The sequence below is a fragment of the Haliotis rufescens genome, unplaced genomic scaffold (assembly GCF_023055435.1).
Source record: "Haliotis rufescens isolate VD_foot unplaced genomic scaffold, xgHalRufe1.0.p SCAF_71, whole genome shotgun sequence".
Classification (NCBI taxonomy): Eukaryota; Metazoa; Mollusca; class Gastropoda; order Lepetellida; family Haliotidae; genus Haliotis; species Haliotis rufescens.
Genome location: NW_025964363.1, coordinates 77188 through 100952, shown reverse-complemented (window position 1 = coordinate 100952; position 23765 = coordinate 77188). Strand labels below are relative to the sequence as shown.

Sequence of the window (23765 nt, the reverse complement as noted above, 5' to 3'; positions counted from 1 at the left end):
GACGGGTATAGTGCTGACAAACCTAGAAACATAATCGGGGCGAACCGGGATTCGTTCCCACAATCATAGGTTTCTGGCGTACCCAAGGGACGCAACTCTGCACATCGAATTGTGGCGCCTCAGACGACTCGGTCTCGGCACCCCTTCTGTTACATAAACCTTCTGAGAAGTGTGAACAGTTTTGAATAAATCTATGTAGAGCTTCGAACATCTGGTGTCATCACTCATTTTCAGTGATCCCTTCATCTCATATTCATCGCTATTTTGCCTTTTACCCACAATGGAAACTGGTCTGGCGTTGACCGTTTATTTTCACACATGTATTTCTCCAACAGTTCAGTAGTCACGCCATGTTTTTGCTCCCAACTTCAAACTAAATTATCACCACCTGTGTTACGTGCAAGTCGGCAGTCGGCTGGTCACGGAATTATACCAATCGCACCTCACCGTGTTCGAGGGTTCACCAATGAGGTCAACGTCAAAGGCCTGCACGTAACACATCCCCCCCCCCCCCCCCCCCACCCCCTCCCCCACCCCACCCCAACCCCATCCCTACCCCCCAAGGCGCAGAGATTCACTGTGCAGAGTTGCGTCCCTTGGGCACGCCAGAAACCTATGATTGTGGGTTCGAATCCCGGTTCGCCCCAATTAAGTTTCCTGGTTTGCCAGCACCATACCCGTGCTCGTTGGTTTCACCGAAGTGGTAAACGTCTAAGACCTGCATCACTTCGGGCTCACCAATCTCGCTCACTCACGCACTCACGCACTCCCTCTGGGTATAAACGCTCGGTTTCTTGCACCGATTTAAAGAATACACAGAAGGATAAACAGCAAAATGAATTTCAATCTTTTATTGATGTTTCAAGCAACAACTGAAATTTGCATCCAAGCATCGAATTGTCACGTTTATTCATATTTTTTTTTCATTTTGCCAGCGATTATTATTCGGTGATAAAGATTTCACCACTTGACGATGTACATGGTTAAAATTACTCTAAGATTGTTTCAATTTCAATATAACATTCTATGTGCTTTTGTAGCTGTTTTAACAAGGAATACAACTTGATCCGTGTGTAGCAGGTGGTCAGAAGAATGTGAAGCAGGTCAGCCTCCCAACAAAGGATGAGCTGCTCCTTCATCTTGTCGCCAACTGAAACAAGAGATGGTACAATGACTTAATAACTTCAACGTACATGGAAACTTTTCCTTCATGAAATGAAATAACCTACACACACGTCTAACACACAGCTGTGTAACTTAGGTGTACCATATGTGTAGCAGAAGCACGTAACCTAAATGTATACACTGAATGTATAATCAGAATGTATAACCTGAATGTATAACCGAAATGTTTAACCTGAACGTATAACCTGAATGTATAACCTGAATGTATAACCTGAGTGTTTAACCTGAATGTATAACCTGAATCTAAACCTGAATGTATAACCGAAATGTTTAACCTGAACGTATAACCTCAATGTATAACCTGAGTGTTTAACCTAAATGTATAACCTGAATGTATGACCTGAGTGTTTAACCTAAATGTATAACCTGAATGTTTAACCTGAATGTATAACCTGAACGTATAACCTGAATGTTTAACCTGAATGTATAACCTGAACGTATAACCTGATTGTATAACCTGAATGTTTAACCTGAATGTTAACCTGAATGTATAACCGAACTGTTTAACCTGAACGTATAACCTGAATGTATAACCTGAATGTATAACCTGAACGTATAACCTGAATGTTTAACCTGAATGTATAACCTGAACGTATAACCTGATTGTATAACCTGAATGTTTAACCTGAATGTTAACCTGAATGTATAACCGAACTGTTTAACCTGAACGTATAACCTGAATGTATAACCTTGTATTCCTGCAATATCATGGCGGGGGACACCAGAAATGGGTTTCTCACACTGTACCCATGTCGGAAATCGAACCCAGGTCTTTGGCGTGACGAGCGAACGCTTAAACCGCTAGGCTACCCGACCGCCCCTTATTTTGGTAGTGACTCCTCACAGATATCGTACCGTTACATAACATGGTTACGCCGCCATGTTTCAAAGTGCATTTTGATACTTTTTGCTCCTTCAAATTTTGGTCATCAAAGTGTTATTTTTTGTAATTATTGATTGTGGTTGATATCAGATCATAAATATAATTAAAATTAACATCACATGAATCGATGCGCAAAAAAAGTATACGAAATGTTTCTTCTATGTAATTGAAAGAACTGTTGTTAAATTTCATTATGTCAATTTAACCAGCACTCATTCATGCAACAGTTTGTAAATGTAATCTGTCTTTGAGCAATGTTTTGTAATAATAAGTTGGTTAAATGAAGACGGGAAAGAAACGAAATATAAATTTATGCGAAAAAATATAATTGATTTTCAAATATATGTTTAGGCTAACCATTAGCATTTGTGCTTTATGCGATTTATTATTTTTATTTTTGAAAGTTTATGTATCAAATTATATTCTAAAAAATAAAACCACGAATAGAAGAAGTATTCTATTAGTGCTTACTGAGCGCAAGTACTCATCAATTTAAAAAATAAATATGATATCGGCAACTTTACATATTTCAATTGAAAAACAAACATATGAAATCAACTTGGAGATATAGTTTCATTTGCTCCTTAATTTATATCAACACTTGTCTATACAAGTAGTACGGTAAACATCAGAGTTTTCTACTTAATCGACTTGTGTTGGTTCATCTGATATCAAAAGACACTCGGCTGAGATTCTCTATATTATACTCCTTGGTTCCAAACAAAGAAAGACCGCCTCCGTGGTCTTGTGGTAGAGCGTCCGCCCGGAGAGCGGAAGGTCCAGGGTTCGATCCCGGGCCGCGTCATACAAAAAGACGTTAAAAGATTGTACTTGTTGTTACCCTGTCTGGCGCTCGGCATTAAGGGGCTAAAACAAGGACTGGTCGGCTCGGAGTCAGTATACTGTGTCTGAGTGGGGTATTCATGTTAAACTGCGGCATGGTATCTCAGTGAGCTAGCACTATAAATCGGCATCAGTCCGGACTAGTACAAGCAGCCACACACACACATACACGTGCATGCACGTCGCTATATAAGTGCAATAATCTTGGACGCGACGTTAAACCCAATTTCACCTCACCTCACCAAACAAAGAAAGGGAGTCTTGCCGCAAATCAATTTCTAAGCTTTTCCGATAAAGACAACAAGCAAATACCTCAAATTTTACAGATGGATGAAGCAATGTTATTCAGGCCTGGGAGGCTGCTGTAGCACTTTCCTTCACTGAGGATCATCCGCTTCCCGGAATATTTGATCTCACTGTAAAGCGCCCAACTAAAAAGGAAACATTAAATATCCCCAGAAACAACGTTAACTGTGTATTTCCAAATTTTATTTTCACACATGCTTTATATATATGCTTTTGTATGAAAAACTCTTTTTTTTTCATCACAAACTGTCTTCCACAGGTGTACCGGGATATTGTTTGGTGAGACCAAGCGCAATCTTATGTTCGGCTATTTCCGTCAAGCCCGGAAATGGTTATGCCGGCGCCTTCTGTTGGCAGATTGAACCAAGCGATGAAATTAAATTGCGTCACAATGTTTTGTAATGTGACATCATCGGTTACCATCGGTGAGGTCACTAACCTCTCAACCACTGAAGTTGGTTTGCCGAACCTTGACACTCAAGACACTGGTTATTACTATTTGCAAACTGCGAAAAAGCTGGAAGATTGATTCGGGATGATAAGTAGAATCTCAACTTCGAGTATTTATCAACACTCGTCGAGAAAAGTTTAAAAAATCACCAGCAAGGCTCAGATTTAAACTTTATCAACTCTTGATGATATACAGAGAATTTCACCCGAGTTTTGATATATTTGCTATCAAAAGACACGAGGGTGAAATTTTATTTATCATCCAACATCATTCTTCTTTTCAGTTTGTAGACAGTACTTAGCAGTGTCTAAGTGTAAAAAGTACTGCTTACAGCTTCAGTAGCAGAGCCATTAGTGATGTCATATGATTGTGACGTCATGGTAACAATGACGTCACAATGGTCTGCAAAGCATTGTGATGCAATTTCATTGCAGCGATATCTACAGTATAGATATCGCTTGATCTCACCCAAGCGATATCTCCTGTGGGAGCCAGTTTTGGATGATAAATAACGAGATAAGTTTTCCAATGAGTGGAAGAGAGATTTGTGTCGTTTGATTGTGACGTCATGGTAACCGATGATATCCATGGCTATCACTGATCTCACCAATGCGATATCCCTTGTGGACGCCAGTTTGGGATGATAAATGGCTTCACAGGTTGATGAACCTTCTGTGCACTCAATAAAACATGTAATCAGAGTAACCAGTAACTGCTGGATTAATATGCAAATTAAACTCCAATAAACTAATGATCCGCAAAAAAAACAGGTGTGAGTCTTCCTCTAAACAGAACATAAAAAGCTAAAAAGGAAAAAAAAGATCACCGTTGAGTGCATATTAACTTACTCTCCCTCATGGACAACGGCGGAGGATACGGAATTGTCGAACGCTCCCAAATTTGCGAGGTCGTCGCTGACTGTCAAACGTTTACCCTTGAAGCATTCCTTCTCGTAGAGGGTCACCTTGGCAGAGCAGCACCAGTTTGACTGCAAAATGATTTTGGATAATACACAATGTGTAACGTTTCCACGCATAGATCGACGTAGAGCTGTACTATAGTGAGATATTAGGCGACTTTGGTATAATAATTACAATTAATATAAATATACGTGGGTATATAGCAATATTCCAACATCACGGTGTGGTACATCAGAGATGGAATTCATGTTGAGAATCGAACAGCGGCCATCGATGTGATGCGCGAACGTTTTAACCACTAGGCCACCCCACCGCCTTTAAGAACCTTTAACCTCTAAACTTTCCTGTGATTATAGAAAATGCATGTGTTAAATATAAATGGCGATGTTTCAAAGCACAAAATATACGAATCTAACAGATGTTAAATTACAGAACCCGTTTGCCAAAAGTTTGGAAAATATAACTCCTAAACTAAACTATAACAGGAACTTGATAACAATCACAAGAAAACTCCACTAGGTGTAATAAGTTGAATGAATGATATTTTATGGACAAACTATTTAAAATATGTTACTTGTTTGTTGTTTAAGGTCGCACGAAACAATATTCCAGTCACGGGAACAGCGGTCTGTAAGTAATCGATTCTGGACCACAGATTATAGTGATTGACATAAGCGTCGATCTACGCAATTGCGATACAATGAAATGCATTCATTAACCAAGTCAGCGAACATGACCACCCAATCCCGTTAGTCGCCTCGTACAAGCAAGGGTTGCCGAAGATCAGTTCTAACGGGGATCTTCATTGGAGTTTTATGTGCTATTTAATAACTTATTCACATACCATTGTTTCTGCTGTTGTTAGGGCTTTCGAATCTGAAATAGATATGAAATAATCAAACAGAGTTACAAAATGATGAGAACAGACGTTGCAACTGATATTGGGATATATCTTTCTTATCTGAGTGAGTGAGTGAGTGAGTGAGTGAGTTTAACGTCGCTTTTAACAGTATTCCAGTTATATCGCAGCGTGTCAGCTTAATGTGGGAGGAAAGCCCGAAGAGATGCAGGTCTCAGACGTTTAAAACTTCGGTGAAACCCACGAGCACGGGTATGGTGCTGACAAACCTAGAAACATAATCGGGGCGAACCGGGATTCGTTCCCACAATCATAGGTTTCTGGCTTGCCCAAGGGACGCAACTCTGCACAGCGAATCGCGGCGCCTTAGACGACTAGGCCACCTGTGCCCCCTATCTTATCTGAACATATTCAACACGGACCGTAGTGCATTACTGTAAAGGTACGTAAAATAAATGAATTAAAATTGTAAATTATAAAATGTGTTCGCGAGACAAGATGTATGTGGTTACCATATATTTCTTCTGCGTTTGGAGAGGGTTCTGTCGCTCTTATTACTTATATTTATGCTCAGAAAGCTGTACAATACCTATAGAGCAGTGACTTGGCCAGTAAGAATTATCTTCCAAATGTTGAACGTTTATGGGGGCAACGTAAACACCAGCATGCACTCAGTGTTTACCCGCGCTGAATTTCTTAGAAGTAGGCTTTCATGAATCCTTGTGTTACAGTAAAAGTGTGTGTGGAACACGTGCATTTATACAGATGTGTGTATGATACAACGGGTGCGAGTCATCTTTTCTTGAATCTGCAGAAAGTGGTCAAATCTATGGAATACTGAAAGGGACATTGGCCAAAATCGCGTGTTTTCGCAATCTCGCTTGTTTCCAAGGGTCAAGATCGCGAGAATGTCCCTTAATATATAATTTATATAAAACACAAGGAAAGGATAGTGACCCTCCTTTTGGGCATTGTTAAATTCACTACAAGTTCATACCACGTAAGCCAGAGTGGTTTTGATATCTATTGCACTGCGCCATATTGCTTTATTGGTTTTGGGGTTTGAGAAAGTTGCATGGGGATGAGTATCATATTTGACTTTTATATTACATATGTATCTTACAAATTACAATTTGTTTCACCTTCTGTGTTACACATGTGTGCTTCACGATGGTACAAGTACTTGAATCAATAGGTAGGTTTGATATAAAATGTCTTCGCGCCATGTTGATCCTCTGGACGAAAGTTGTAAACATTTAATCAAACTTTACCATATCTTTGAGTGTGAAAAAAATAATGATTTCTTTATACCACAATACTCCTGTTGGTATTTCGATCCTTCGAGTGTCACACACTACAGACATATCGCAAGATAGACACGCCACAATGTAAGACAGTCATAGAAAGCCGCCATTTTTAGATTTTACGTAAATAAGCCCACAATATACACAATACTGCAGCGAATAAGCACAAAGTACATCACCAAGGACAAATCCACATACTCGTAACACACACATCTAAGACCACTATAATGAGTGAGTGAGTGAATGAGTTCGGATTAACGCCGGTTTGAATATTGTTTCAGCTATGTCAAGGCGTAAGAGCTAGATTTGGGGGGAAAGCTCGGGTCTTTGATGTGTGCCACTTCGATTTAACTCACAAGCAAGGATGCTGAGAGCCATAGAACATAACGAGGGCGAATCTGGGATTCGAAGCCCCAATCATCGGTTTCTGGCGCACCAAAGGGACGCAACTCTGCACCGAGAATTGCGTAGACTGAGACTTAGCCACTCATGCCTCTACGACCATCAGTAAAAGTCAGCATAGTAGAAAGGATAAGAGAAAGGATTATCATTACCTGGTGTGGGTGATCAGTCTGCTGTGGGTCAGGGATGGGGTAGCGAACCTGAGTGTTCGGAGTCATTTATAGTAGCAGAGATCCGCGAAGTGTTGTCCTACATTGGCTTGAGCGATTATCCAATCATGAATATCTGGGTTAACATAACAAGAAGTCATTGAGTCGGATACGGACATAACTGGCAAGATGGCAGGAACTCATATATCGCCATATCTCCTGCAGACATGTGTCATTCCAACGAAGAAAAGTTCAGAGATAAAAATAACAGTAAAATTTGGAAAATCAAACTAATCAAGTCGGGCATACTGTATTTCTATAATCCCGTTCATTCTAATAATGTTAAATATACATGATGGAATGGAATTATGATACCCTGGGTAACCGCTGTTATAATCAAAGACTGGTGTTCTGCATGGTTATATACTTGGCCCATTTCTATTTATGTTATGGGTGCCGCAAATGCTTAGCATTGGTATCACACACAACAGATCACCCCACAGGTGTGCTGACATCATATGCTAACGTAGACATGTCGGGGGCGAGTGTAGTGAGTGAGTGAGTTTGGTTAACGCCGCTTTTGACAATATTCCAGTTATATCGCGGCGTGTCAGCTTAATGTGGGAGGAAAGCCTGAAGTGATGCAGGTCTCAGACGTTTACCACTTCGGTGAAACCCATGAGCACGGGTATGGTGCTGACAAACCTAGAAACATAATTGCGGCGAACCGGGATTCGAACCCACAATCATAGGTTTCTGGCGTGCCCAAGGGACGCAACTCTGCACAGCGAATCGCGGCGCCTTAGACGACTGGGCCACCCGTGCCCCCGGGGCGAGTGTAAATCATCTCTCGAAGTGAATATAAATTGTCAATGCAAGAGAATAATCAGCCTAGATTTTCTACCGAAACAGATTCCACTTGGCGTAAAGGGAAAATAGTTGTGGAAATTATATGAATGGATCACTGAAAATTAGTGACACCGGGTATTCGCGAAAAGGGTAAGCATGTCCTGCCCTACCGGCAGCACCCGTCATTCATACTCCTGTCATACCACAAATGGTTTGTGTGTGTCTATGTATCACTGTCTGTCTGTCTGTCTATCACTGTCTGTCTGTCTGTCACTCACTCAGTCAGTCAGTCGAACACACGCACACGCACACACAAACACGCAAATAAATAGACAAACACACGTGGTTCCTAACACATAGTGTTTCACTGGGTACGCTACACTATGATGCTGTTTCTATTACACATAAAACCTCAACGCCAGAGAATAACCAGTCTGTATTATATACCGAAACAGATGCCTTCGAGCGTAAAAGGCATTAACTCACCATATATGTATCGCATTTTCTATGCAATTCTGTACAGATTTTGCTTTTTTTAAAAATCGTGTTATAATTCATGTTGGCAGTCAGTCGGAATACTGGAAGTATATGGGGTTTTATCTCACTGGGAGTATATGGGGTTTTATCTCACTGACCTCTGCATCTTTATTCTATGACCGCGAATCATGAATCGTAGCAGAAGTAGAGTGGGACACTAAGTATAACTTGGTATATAAAGAAAAGTACCAAATTGTACCTTGAGAGATGCTCTGCTTATGCTAATTAAATCATGAATGCCAGATAGAAAAGTAAGTGTAGGTGTCTGAAAACGAAACAAGAAATGGTGTTTCGGCAACTGTTTTCAGCCTACTAACGTCATGAGTATTTGTAATATCGGGGCCGGCTTCTCCAGTTTTTAAGTGTACACTTTCTTCATCCTGACGCGCAGTTCAATTGTCTATGAATATAAAACGTCCACACCATGGAATAGTGAGTGAGTTGGGTCTAACGCCGCTTTTAACAGTATTCCAGTTATATTGCGGCGTGTCAGTTTAATGTTGGAGGAAAGCCCGAAGTGATGCAGGTCTAAGACGTTTACCACTTCGGTGAAACCCACGAGCACGGGTATGGTGCTGACAAACCTAGAAACATAATCGGGGCGAATCGGGATTCGAACCCACAATCATAGGTTTCTGGCGTGTCCAAGGGACGCAACTCTGCACAGCGAATCGCGGCGCCTTAAACGACTGGGCCACCCGTGCCCCCACACCATGGAATAACCAGTCTCAACTATCAGTCGAAACAGATTCCACTGGGAGTGAAAGGCACAACAACCGTGAAAATTATATTTTATTACCAATTAACCCCTTGTCATTTAAAAGTTTTTCAGCCATGTCTCCTTATCTATACTACCAAGTCTGCGTTTTACACTTTGAAAGCCAGTAGGCAAAACATTGATAATATATAGCTGTTATTCATAAAAAGTTTTTCAGCTATTCAGTCCAAAGGTTTTGTAAATTAGTTATTTAGTTAGCTATTAGTTCGTTCGTTATATATTTAGTCAGTTAGTTAGTTAGTTAGTTTTAATTAGTTATTTAGTTATTGGTTAGTTTCGTAAGTTAATTGGTTAGTTAGTTAGTTATTAGTTCGTTAGTTATTTAGTTGTTTGTTCGTTATTTATTTAGTTAGTTATTAGTTCCTTAGTTAGTTATAGTTAGTTATTATTTAGTTTAGTTAGTTATTATTTAGTTTGTTAGTTAGTTATTAGTTCGTTAGTTATTTAGTTATAAGTTCGTTATTTAGTTATTAATTCGTTATTTAGTTAGTAAGTTAGTTACTTATTAGATCGTTAGTTAGTTAGTTATTAGTTCGTTAGTAAGTTACCCTGGAGCTTTTCCCAACAACGGGCAATTTCAATTCTCTATTTTTATACACTAGATAACCATACCATTTCACCTCTTCCTGCCAAATTTGGAGTTTTATTACCCACCCACAATAAAAAACAACACGCTCTGTTCTGTATATTATTTCTGCAGCTACATTCCGCCTTTTGTGTTTGAGACGCCACGCAAAGGTCACGTGGATGCTCAAGCGGTGTCAGACAGACATCCGGGTCATAACTGTCAGACGAACATGTATCCGGGATCACACTCACGACTCCGCTCGGACAGAGGTTTCTTATAAATGTTGAAAGAGTTCTGTCGCTTATATCTCCATTCAATTCAACCGATTCTATTTAGTCTCCATAATACAGTGACTATATTAATATAAAGTTCTTCGTAGTATGATCCTCGTCTCGCCGAAGAAGCGGGTTCGATTCCCGACATAGGTTCAACGTGTGAAGACCATTTGTTGTATTCCCTCCTTCGTTCCTAAAGCAGGGTTGTTTTATTTCTTGTACATTTTGAATTTGTATTGGAGATAGTGAGGGAGCATGGTCTCACGTCGCTTTCAGCAGTAATTCAGCAACATCACGGCGGGGGACACCAGAAATAGAATTCACATGTTGTACCCATGTGGAGAATCGAACCCGGATCTGTGGCGTGCCGAGTGAACGCTTTAACCACAAGGCCACTGCCCCGAATCTGTATTGGAAACAAAGGTGTGTAAACTGGAGCAAATTACTGGAGCAAAGGGGTCAGGTCATCCTGGCATCAGCTCAGGGCCCTTGCCCCCTCCACACGAAGCCAAGGCAGCGAATGGGACTTCTCCCAGGAAGCGCTGCCGAGTCGAACCCCAATCGAAGTCCCATTTTATCACCTGTGCTGCATGAGCAGCACGACAAAGTAATATCTTGTACCCACGTATGAAGTAATGGAATGGACCCCTATTTTTGTGAACACTTTTCTGAGGCCGAGTTACAGGATCCAGACACCCACACACGGAAGGCTGACGTCCACAAGGTCAGGGCGTGTAAACATTCCTTATAGGGTCATCTACACATTAGTAACAATGATTCCATAACAAAACACGGTTATATGATCATAGTCCTTGTTTCACAAAGCAATCTTAGCGGTAGGCAGGAACAGACACGCACACACACGCACGCACACACACGCACACACACACATACACACACACACGCACGCACACATACACACCAGGCACAGACACGCACACACACACACGCACGCACACACGCACACACACACACACACACACACACACACACACACACACACACGTACACACACGCACGCACACACACACACACCAGGCACAGACACGCACGCACTAGCACTAGCACACACACACACACACACACACACACACACACACACACACACGCACACATATATATATATGCCTACCGCAAGGATCACGGAGTCGCTCTGGGCCCTGTTCGACAAAGCGATCTTAGTGCTATGACTGCTAAGCCTTTGTTAAAGTATGGGAGCTACGATCATCTTAGCACTAAGATCACGGAGTCGCTCAGGCCCCTAAGATATCCAATAATACCTCCTGAGCATGCCCATACAGGTTACGACTACTGTACCAGTTAAAACCACCAATAAAATAAAATGAGGAGCAAACGAAACTATACTTCCCAGTTATTTTTCATATGTTTGCTTTTCAGTTGAAAATATAAAGTTAGCGATATCATATCCAAAACTTTCTACCGGCGCTTTGTCAGCACACAATGAATACCGCTACATGGTTTTATTTTTTAAAATATAATTTGATTTAAAACGTTTACAAATGTACACAAGAAATTGCAAAATACACAAGTGCTGATGGGTATAATAAACATCTTATCTTTGAAAATCTATATATTTGCTTTTTCGGCTCCAATATACAACATTTCAAACATGGTGGGGGTCATGTGGTTGCAAATGTATTTCTTATCCCAGTCTTCATTGAACAAATTTATTTTTACATAAAAATTAGACAGCCGCTGATGACTTTTTATAAACTGTTGTAGGAATGAGTGATGGTTGACAGACATAATTAAATTTAACAGTTCTTTCAATTTTCAATTGCATGAAACACAAACTCGGTCTGCTTTCGCTCCCCCCTCAGATCATATTGTAGTGACAAACAAAGAATAATGTATGACAATTTTATAACTAACTGGAGGAGAGAAGTGTTACAGACAGTAAACGAGGGAATGGACGAAATATACTGAGGCATTACGGTACCTTTAAATAACAATACGGGGCTGAACATAATGTTGGAACTATTCTCCCAAGAAGTTAAAGAAGCGCTCTTGGAACATTCCGATGTGGAGTTACTGTGCCTTTAAATAACAATACGGGGCTGAACATAATGTTAGAACTATTCTCCCAAGAAGTTAAAGAAGCGCTCTTGCAACATTCCGATGTGGAGTTACTGTGCCTTTAAATAACAATACAGGGCTGAACATTATATAAGAACTATTCTCCCAAGAAGTTAAAGAAGCGCTCTTGCAACATTCCGATGTGGAGTTACTGTGCCTTTAAATAACAATACAGGGCTGAACATTATATAAGAACTATTCTCCCAAGAAGTTAAAGAAGCGCTCTTGCAACATTCTGATGTGTACTAATAAAAAAATGTCAAGTTTGAAATTTCCCATCTTGCGCCTATCGCCCTTCTTATGCTCTAAGAATATAAGGAAAAAGATTATATCAATGACCACTCAGAATAGGTCGTGCTAAAATGTACATACATAAGATATCATAAGATCTAGTGATTTTTAAAAACCTTTTCAGGAAAACAATAGTCTCTCATTTCTAAACAAATGAACCAGAACATATTTGAGTGAGTGAGTATGGTTACATGCCGCCTTTAGCAATATTCCAGCAATATCACGACGGGGGACACCGGGAATGGGCTTCACACATTGTACCCATGTCAGGAATCGAACACGGGTCTTCGGCGTGACGAGCTAACGCTTTAACCACTAGGCTACCCGACCGCCCCCCGACATCATATGAAAAGCACAACTGTTATACATGTCATATATATATATATATATATATCATATTTGTATCATACGGAATACAGTCTATTGTGGTACAATCCGTAACGACAGGAGCAGAGTTGCGTCCCTTAGGCGTAACAGGAAATGATCGAGGTTTCGTATCCCGGTTCGCCCTCATTATGTTCCTAGGTTTGTCAGCGCCGTACCCGTTTTCGAAGAGCCGCTAAATCAAATTTACTCTCATTTAACACATATACTATGATTTTTACCAGTTAATAAAGAGATAAATGCATTTTAAATTTGACTGGAATGAACAAATCTCCATCTAATCGTACCAAATTTTAACTGTAATGTTTGAGATTAAGTAACGTAAGGGAGGTCGGGGCAGATTTCTGAAGTTCATTTCCTTCTGCCCGTTAGAAGAATTTGACAGTTATAGAACTGACGGAGGACGGACGGCGGGCAGCACGCTTACTACAAGTTCATTTAGACATTACCCGTGAAGATCCGGGGTAGAATAGGTCTTCAGTAACGCATGCTTGCGACTATGCTTGTCGTAGGAGGGGACAAACGGAATCGGGTGGTCAGGCTCGCTGACAATGTAGATGCATGACATCGTATCCCAATTATCGAAAATTGCGTGGATCGATGCTAATGATTGTCTGGTCCAGACTCGATTATTTACAAGCCGCCGTCATATGGCTGGAATATTGCTGAGTGCGGCGTTAAACAACAAACAAACAAACAAATCATTTAGACATTTGATTTGATGTGATAGTTACGGAAAGATAGACATCGCTGCTGCATAAACGTACCTTCGTATACATGTACGTTGAGGAACACAAACTCACTCGACTTAATGCAATCAAATATTACATCTCCTCACCAAGGACACATATTACAATGGGCTGCACACAAAACTATTAATTTAATGTTCCCCGTGCACATCGTTGCCCAAGAAGAGTGAGCGAGTTGGGTTTAACGCCGCTTTTAACAGTATTCCAGTCATATCGCGGCGTGTCAGCTTAATGTGGGAGGGAAGCCCGAAGTGATGCAGGTCTTTGACGTTTACCACTTCGGTGAAACCCACGAGCCCGAGTATGGTGATGACAAGCCTAGAAACATAATCGGGCGAACCTGGATTTGAACCCCAATTATATGGTTCTGGCGTGCCTAAGGGACGTAACTCTGCACAGTGAATCGCCGCGCCTCAGACGATTGGGCCACCCGTGCCCCCTTACCTCACTTAGAAGAACATGGGTAATAGTGAAATATTTTGTTGTGGATATAAAATAATGTCAGAGTGGTATATCTACAAAACTTTTAGTCATTTGAGCAGATTGTTTTGCTGGGAAATATGTAGGGCTCTGTGACCTTTGGACAATGGCCAAACCTGTTTTGATAAAGTATCTGCAGAAAAAGCAATGCTTAAATCTTGGACTCAATCACGTGTTCTCAGTTTCATCGATAAAAACAACAACATGGAATTAAACTTTAATAAGCAATTTATTCTTCACAACTGACACCAGGCAGTAGCAGAAGGCGTGGCATGCCCCGTGTGTCAGAGACAGAGACAGTTCAGGTTTGTGTAGGTTTTGAAGTTGGAAAAAAACATCTCCATTTTACGTTTTCACTAATCTTAGACAAAATATTGGAATATATTAATTAAATAAATATGAAAAACCCAAGATAGCAGTGAAGCTGATCATCCAAATCCAGCCCCACTCAGGCATCAGTGTAATTATGATGATGATAAATGATTGGAACGCAGTGACAAACCGAATCAGGGCCTTCATTTTGGACTACGCTGTAATAAGAGACAAAGTCAGTGGAAAGTAAAGATGAAGTGAATGAGTAAAATTTCCACTCACAAAAGGACACAATGGCTTCGTGTATAGATAAAAGGCATATGTAGTTTCACGTATATACCAAATTTCACTATATAGTTTTATGTGTGCACAACACCACTCTGTAGATTCATATATACACAAAACCATTCTTTAGTTTCATATAAACACAACACCACTCTGTAGTTATCTATACACACAACACCACTCTGTAGTTTCGTACATACACACCACCACTCTGTAGTTTCGTATATACACAACACCAGTCTGTAGTTTCCTATATACACAACACCAGTCTGTAGTTTCATATATACACAACACCACTCTGTTGTTTCATATATACACAACACCAGTCTGTAGTTTCATATATACACAACACCACTCTGTAGTTTCATATATACACAACACCACTCTGTAGTTTCCTATATACACAACACCAGTCTGTAGTTTCATATATACACAACACCAGTCTGTAGTTTCATATAACAACAACACCGCTCTGTAGTTTCATGTATACACAACACCACACTATAGTTTCATATAACCACAACACCACTCTGTAGTTTCATGTATACACAACACCACCCTGTAGTTTCATGTATACACAACACCTAACTGTAGTTTCATATATACACACCACCACTCTGTAGATTCCTATATACACAACACCACCCTATAGTTTCCTATATACACAACATCATTCTTTAGTTTCATATAAACACAACATCACTCTGTAGTTTCGAATACACGCCACAACTCTGTAGTTTCGTATATACACAACACCACTCTGTAGTTTCATATATACACAACACCAGTCTGTAGTTTCATATAAACACAACACCACTCTGTAGTTTCATGGATACACAACACCACTCTGTAGTTTCATATATACACACAACCACTCTGTAGTTTCACATGTACACAACACCACTGTAGTTATCTATACACACAACACCAGTCTGTAGTTTCATATGTACACAACACCACTCTGTAGTTTCATATATACACAACACCGCTCTGTAGTTTCATATATACACAACACCGCTCTGTAGTTTCATATATACACAACAGCACTCTGTAGTTTCATGTATACACAACACCACTCTGTAGTTTCATATATACACAACAGCACTCTGTAGTTTCATATATACACAACACCAGTCTGTAGTTTCATATAAACACAACACCACTCTGTAGTTTCATAGATACACAACACCACTCTGTAGTTTCATATATACACACCACCACTCTGTAGTTTCATATATACACAACACCACTCTGTAGTTTCATGTATACACAACACCACTCTGTAGTTTCATATATACACAACACCACTCTGTAGTTTCATATATACACACCACCACTCTGTAGTTTCGTATATACACAACACCACTCTGTAGTTTCGTATATACACACCACCACTCTGTAGTTTCATATATACACAACACCACTCTGTAGTTTCATATATACACAACACCACTCTGTAGTTTCATATATACACACCACCACTCTGTAGTTTCGTATATACACAACACCAGTCTGTAGTTTCGTATATACACACCACCACTCTGTAGTTTCATATATACACAACACCACTCTGTAGTTTCATATATACACAACACCACTCTGTAGTTTCATATATACACAACACCACTCTGTAGTTTCATATATACACAACACCACTCTGTAGTTTCATATATACACAACACCACTCTGTAGTTTCATATATACACAACACCACTATGTAGTTTCCCGAATAACAAAAGGCGCCATTCCAGCAGTTGCCTCGTACAAGCAACGCTTTGTGAAAATATTGAATCGTTTATGAGTTATGCGTTAAAACTACATCTGAACGAAGTCCAAATTTTTGGTTTGGAATAAAAAAATATAAGAAATAAAAATATCACAAATAGCAAAGTTCAGAACTTGTCTTGATTTTTATGCCATGTTTCAGATGTGAAACATTGTGAACAGCTGAAAAAGGAACCCTTCTCTCATTTGTACATATGTCCTAAGTGTTGACGAGGAAACGACCATTTGTTTACAAATTCCTGTAAAGCAAACACCACCTGTTCCGCCCTGGTCTGACTTGTATACAAAGTTTATTTTGGACATTGAAAATGTTATGAACGATGCTCCAGAAATTACACACATTGAAAACGCATAGAGATTTTTAAAGAACATGTAACCCATATTAATGAACAAGTGAACGTTTGAAATGCAACACAAGGGTGTGTGTTAGACTTGTTGTCAGAGTTCAAATCTCCGTCTGGAAGCAGGCAAGATCACATTTAAATTATACCTCAAAATGCAAATTTAATGCACGCTTTTCAAACGTCAAAACATTTATTATATCCTTTTTTTGTATCCAGATAGAGTTGTGTAATGTTATAGGGATATTTACTGTTACTTCAATCAATCAGATATACTATACATAAGTACAAACAACTGATACCAACGAGGACACATCTAAACCAATTCTCAAAGCATCCATGCACTGTTATAGCCTCCACAAACAGCTGAACGCTCGTTGTGTTATATATTTGTTCAGCACACGTTGAAGCCTTGGCGAGATATGTTGTTTAACTGATATCTAAAGGCTTGAACCATACCCAACTATGTGAACAGGTTTCTCATTTAGTTCTGTCACTGTGAGTGAGTGAGTTGGGTTTTATGCTGCTTTGAACAGTATTCCAGTTATATCACGGCGGGTCAGCTTAATGTGGAAGGAAAGCCGAAGTGATGCAGGTCTCAGACGGTATGCCCTTATTGGTAAAACCCAGGAGCACAGGTATGGTGCTGACAAACCTAGAAACATAATCAGGACAACCGTCACTATGCGTTCCTTTAACAAATGTCCTTTACAAACCAGGTCACATTTCTACATGTGAAAGATCGTCCTCTGTTTAATCAATGACATGGTGAATTACGTTTACAAAAGCCGATCTGGACTTCTTGTCGGTTGTCAATTTTGTATATCTTCAACTGTGTATGGAGATAAAAATTATCTCTATTTTAAAATTCAGCGGCCCAGAATTTGAATATTTTTACATATCTTGCAGACGTAACACACAGCAGACCGTCACCATCAAGACATACACCACGAGGATATTCCAGACCATCTTGTTGTGTGAGGACATCTCTGACAAACTGCCCCGATTGTGTCAGCTGAATAACCTTGTGGGAGTCATGGTCTACAAGCAGGATATCTCCTGTGCTGGTTGTTGTGATACCTAGAGGACATGTCAGAGCTCTGTCTCCTGTGGGAGTGTAGGTGAAAACAGCGTCCCCTTCACTGGTCACACATACAAGGGATTTTACTCCTCCTGCACTGACTATCAAGTTGTTGTTTCTGGTGACATGGATGTAGTCTGGACTCCCTATGATCCCCGTGTTGATAGACCTCAGTCTCCTCCCTGTCATGTCCAGTATGTCCACACAGTGAGACTGTCCATATCCACCTGCCACCAGCTGTGAAGGACTCAGACAGGCCAGTTCGAAGTAATCCTTGCTTGTTTTGATAGTTGACAGCAATACAGGACCTGGGGTAACATTCACAATGACTATTTCCTTACTGTCTGGAACACTGACAGCTATCTGACTCTCACATAACTTGGCTATTTGCCAAGGATAATTAGAAAGCAGGAGCTGATAATGAAAGGATTTGAAGTTTGATGTGTAGTATGTTTTGAGTCTCTTGTTATCATAATCTGCAACTACCACCACTTTGATGCCATCAACAGTCAACAGTGTCACGTCACGCACCAAAGGATACTCCCTGTCCCCATCTTCCTTGCAGTCAATGGTGTGAAGTAGAACAGGAGAAGACCTGGGGTCACTCACATCATGGACGACTTGAACCTCCCCCAGCTGTAGCTCATCAACTGCTTTACTCAGCTTGTCCAGGTTTTGTGTGAATACAACCCTTCTTGCTGCTGGTCTGTTGTCCGTGTCTCTGTTGTCTGTAGAAGTCTCACACATCGACTCATAGACGGCATACATGTCCACCTCACAGTCGGACGTCACAGCATTGGCTGTGAACTCATACTGCTGCTGGTACATCTGTAGCTCGATCTCCTGGGATTGTATATCTGCTTGTAACTCATGTAATTGTTCATCAGTAGCTTTGTCGATGTCACCAAGGAGTTGCTTCTCTTTTCTTAAAATAGCACACATCACTGTTTCCCGTGTCTTCATGACTTGATCTTTAAGGGTTTGTGAATTACTCTTCACATCTTGAATTTTAGATTTTCTCCGGGTTAGGATATTATTCGCAGCTGCAATGTTGATTCCGAGTGTCTCTATTTTGCTTGTCAGTTGTTCCTTCACAAGAGGGGTCATACTCTCTATTGTATCAACATCCTTACATGTCCTGTGTTTTATACAGCAGCATATCGTGCATATTGCCTGCTCGCAGTCTTTACAGAACAACTCTATCGGTTTGTCTCTGTGGACTTGACACATGAAGCGACGCTTGACCTTTGATTTGGTGTGATCAGACAAGTGAGCTACTTCATGGTCACACAACCCTGGTATCATGTTGTGCATCTGGAGACATCCTTCACAGTACACAACATCGCAGACAGAGCACCAATAAGTGGCTGGAGTTGTCTTTCCTTGTTTTGTACAAACACTGCACACATGTTCCTCCACAGCTGAAAAGGCAAATGTTCTTGATTTCATTTGTCATAAAACATGATAAGAATTGGACATTATCTAGGGATATAATAACATTAAGACGTTACTTTTGTCATAAAGGTACACGCCCATTATATAGGTGAATATATCACATAACACAGGTTGTAATTAGATATTATTGATGTAGGAATCCCTAGTCAGTATCTGAGCTAGTGTTTATCATAACCAGAACGGGTGTATAGCGCCATTTAAGTTGGGAGTCCAAAATAACAGGAGAGTCAACAATAAGATGTTTATAAATGTTAACGTTAGAGGTGCTTTGTCACAGTGGAGGGTCAGCTCTGCGAAGTGCACAGTCTTAATGACAGGGCCAACCGTGTGTCCTCATCGATTTGAAAAGATGTCAGAGACCAGATTTATATTAAATAGAAACGGAAAGTGTTTTTTTCTTTCTGTTATAACACGTTTGGTTTATGAAATCCGACACAGACAATAACGATATATGAGCTATAGCTAACTTCTGTTTTAGGTTCGAGAACAACCCACACAGCCATTGCTCCTTTGGTTTTAGAACCAATGGAGCTAACAAAAGACCACCATACTTTTTATGGACTTTGAAAAATGGTGCGTTGTTGCATTGTCACCCTTTGGTAAAACAGTATTCAAAGCGCGACGACAAATGGGCAAAATGTGGCGATGTGGCAATGTCCTGTTTTGGTAATTTTGACACTTTTGCTTGTTTTTGTTAGGACGACAATACGACAACGTGACAATGTCCATTCTGGTATTCCACAGAACCCATTCAAATCTATTAGAATCTATTAGAATGTGCTCTTTTATCTTGGTATTTGTTTTGAACACTTTGAACTAATTATCCACTAAACACCTTGGATTTTATTGAAAAAAATAATTTGTCCCAGAAAATTCTTGACAAAACCTTATTGTGCTTCTGATATACGCGCAACTAAGATCAACTCCACATATAGAAATCATAACAATTATTTACTAGTTTGTAAACAACATTTACAAGGAGTGACGAGTACCAAGGAGTAGGTGAATACATTGTATGTAATTATATTTAGTTATGGCACTATATGTTTGAGTTACATTAGATTTCATTGGTGGGTCAGGCTGTAATTTGTTTGTCTTTGTGAGATGCTTATCCTGCATTAAATCTATGGACCTGAAGTCATAATAAGCAATTCTATGAGCGAATGCTCGTTTATGTCCCTGATGAGTGTGTTTATTTATCTCAAACCAAGGTATATTAGTCAGGCAGTAGATTACCCTTTGTGCCGGGTCCAAAGTCGTCCATTAGCCCCTGCATGACGTGGCTTGGTTTCAGCTGACTGACCCACTCCTCTACTGGACTGTCAGGGTTGGTCACCTTCGTCTGTTGTCTACAGGAGGGACATGGTAGGGACTTGGCTTGTACTGCTTCCGGCTGTGTCTTGGTGTATTTCAGCAGACAGGACTTGCAGAATGTATGATGACACTGAAGTGTGGCAGGGTCTGTGAACACATCTGTACAGATGACGCAGGTGAGGTGGTTTTCGGTCAGCTTCTTAGCGGTCGCCATCTGAAGCAAATTGGACAGCTAAATGAAGTATAGATGGATGTGTTGTAGACATAATCATAAAACATGTACATGACCGCATTAACCCTGACGTTCAAAGACATCTTTACAAGCAGTGAGACGGGAGAGAAAAGGAGACGACCCACTGCATTGTATATCTGTGGTGCTGTCTGTGGGTAAAGGGGGGTAACTCTTGTTGTCATACTCTACCCTGCGCAATGAACATGAGGAATGAATACCATGTTTTGAAAACATGATCAACTGTCGTTTCTGTTATGGACCAATTTCCACAAACACAAAGGCATGTTTTATATTAGTGAAATATCAATAGTGTCACACTCTTTGTCATAGTAGGGTCAGTGGAGGATAAGTTCAATATTTCGTTATAGCACAGTGACTCTTTATTTCACTATCATATTTAATAAGATAAATTTCATATGAACTTCCATAAACATTTAAAAGATCTTTCATTTTGTATTCTGTCTATGGAGGTTCTACAACATAATAAACCACTATGATTCTGTGCTTGGTAAGAAGCAACTAAATCGAGGATTGGATGGCGTGACAGCTTTGTGTAACCCTTTGTGTCTGAATTATTGCTCATTCTAGGCCGAGACTTGACTATTTACAGATCCCCAGGCTTGAACATTGCTGAATGAGGCTTATTTATATTCTGACATTGACAAAAACATCACAGGTTAAGTTAAGGAATGTAGGTTCCCCAACAAAATGGGAGTTGCATGGATCTGAATATTGTAATATATCAAGTGGCGGTTGATTCTTTGTCTTTACATTTATTTTGTAAAATCCACGTGAAAACATGATCATCAATCTGACTTCACCAAACTCCTCAACATGTGTCACAAACACTGGTCAATTCCGCAGTTAACTCTGTATGGTATTTATTGTATGTATGTATTTTCTACTATTTCAATATTGTTTGTTTCCTCACTCACTCCCTTGCTTACTCACTCACACACGTACTTGCTATTGATCCACCGCACTCCTGTATACACACAGACATGAGGATATATTATACACGCGACATTGTGTGGATGTTGTTCAAGGGGACATAACTCTGATCAAAACTTAGACATCACACCAACATCTCGCTTGACGCGAGAAGCTCACTCAGCTTTCGTCCATGCCATGTTTCCAGCACACATCCTTCAAGTTATATACATCACACCTTCTTACATCTGCAAATTAAATGACACGTGTATGCTAATGTGTGCAGTGGAGGAGGAAGTGAATGTATCTAGGTTGGGGAAGTTTACTGTAGACCTACATCCTACTTTCGTTTAACGGGTCACTATGACCTCCGATAAATGTAGGCAAAACCTTGTCTACCTAGCAGGTGTTAGTTTATGTTAATAACAATAAGTTTGATCCTTAATCCGCGATGCAGATTCAGCTGCTAACTTACATGATACAGAAATATGTGGATGTAATCATTGTTGACTCCTGTCGCATGCATCGACATCAAGCTTTCTGTGTTCAACTGAAACCGAGGTGCTTGCAGGTTTACATTATAACACAGGTAACGCAGCAATGTACTGTTAGCGAATGTAAAATCTATATTTGTGGATGAAATGTTATCTAACTACGTGACATACCGATATTACGATGGGCGCGTCTTCTCTCTGAGTCTGAAGGCGTCTCACGTCTTGGTTGCTGCCTCGTGTCACGTGACATAACTTAAACCACGTGATCCGTTGACGTCCGGTATGTATACATGTATCAAAGCAACTATTTACGACTCTATGGTTTGGTTATTAAAGCAAAACTAATAATAGTTTACACAATTTCACAAAACCCCATTTACCGCGGTAATGCTTTCGGTTAGTTCTAAAACGCATGGCGATATATATGCGGAATATGATTTAGTTTATATTGTTGTTGTTGTTTTGTTTTTTTGTTGTTTTTTTTTGGGGGGGGGGGGGGGGGGGGGGGGGCGTACTGAATATGATCTTTTGTATATTTCCATGTTCTATTCAAAATAAATAACCCACATTAAATTCTTCACTTTAAATTGGAAACATCTTCAGTTATTATTATTATTTTGTTATTTTGTACTTAACAAAAATTCACACGCCTTTCTGTGCGGCAATTCACATTTATGCACAAATGTCACCGTGTCTCTACGATATTTCTTTTAACAAATTATGTAATAATTAGGTCAATAATTGAAATCAAGGATGTGTTTCTACATCAAATTGTGGTCACAATAGTGTACAGAATGTAATGGAATCGGCCATATTACAAAAGTAAAAGCGGTAACTCGGGAGGTTTCTGAAATATTTCGGATTGTGGCCGTAGAATAAAAGAGCCTCGACACAATATGCATTCCATTTAGTTTTTGTTTTGTTTGTAACTGTAAAAAAAATTCCGTATTCTGTTGTTTGTGGCCCTATTTAACGTGCGGTCTTCTCCAATCCCGCGATGTGAATAGAAATGCAAAACATGTATCCTCATTAATTTATTTAATGTAACTGTGCTGAAGGGAAGCTTGTAATTCACACATGAGTAGATGTGAGAAATCATATTTATATAATTTCAAAACAATTATTTCACTTGCCTCTGCATTTAGACAAGCTCTTTCCACTTCTTTCAATTAGTTCGATGGGTTAATGGTATATGGTTTGCGAGAAGACTGAGGCGAAAATTACAC

At 40.0% G+C, this 23765-nt stretch overlaps 1 protein-coding gene and 1 long non-coding RNA gene across 3 annotated transcripts; both read right to left on the bottom strand.

The window, feature by feature from the left end:
- Positions 1 to 836: 836 nt before the first annotated feature.
- Positions 837 to 7433, bottom strand: LOC124111535. Its single transcript, XR_006857451.1, has 5 exons — positions 7306 to 7433; positions 5433 to 5464; positions 4517 to 4656; positions 3224 to 3342; positions 837 to 1150 (listed from the first exon to the last, which is right to left on the bottom strand). It is a non-coding gene; the product is annotated as an uncharacterized LOC124111535 (long non-coding RNA).
- A 7087-nt stretch (positions 7434 to 14520) lies between these two features.
- Positions 14521 to 22949, bottom strand: LOC124111534 (tripartite motif containing 13-like). 2 transcript variants are annotated; one of them, XM_046471273.2, is made up of 4 exons: positions 22711 to 22949; positions 22521 to 22595; positions 20806 to 21097; positions 14521 to 19535 (listed from the first exon to the last, which is right to left on the bottom strand). In XM_046471273.2, the coding sequence occupies exons 2-4, from the start codon at positions 22575 to 22577 to the stop codon at positions 17896 to 17898; spliced, it is 1989 nt and encodes a 662-aa protein (XP_046327229.2). In that variant the 5' UTR covers positions 22578 to 22595; positions 22711 to 22949; the 3' UTR covers positions 14521 to 17895. The 2 variants fall into 2 exon arrangements, with proteins under 2 accessions (XP_046327229.2, XP_046327230.2); XM_046471274.2 differs by lacking the exon at positions 22521 to 22595 and having other exon boundaries at positions 22711 to 22945.
- Between the last annotated feature and the right edge of the window lie 816 nt (positions 22950 to 23765).

Bases quoted from the DNA above. Each gene is read 5' to 3' on its own strand.
- LOC124111534 (XM_046471273.2), bottom strand. From the start codon at position 22,577: ATGTCGATGCATGCGACAGGAGTCAACAATGATTACATCCACATATTT. The intron at 21,098-22,520 runs GTAAGTTAGCAG...AATTTGCTTCAG, and splicing joins TCCACATATTTCTGTATCAT to ATGGCGACCGCTAAGAAGCT. The intron at 19,536-20,805 runs GTAATCTACTGC...TTGCCTTTTCAG, and splicing joins CTTTGGACCCGGCACAAAGG to CTGTGGAGGAACATGTGTGC.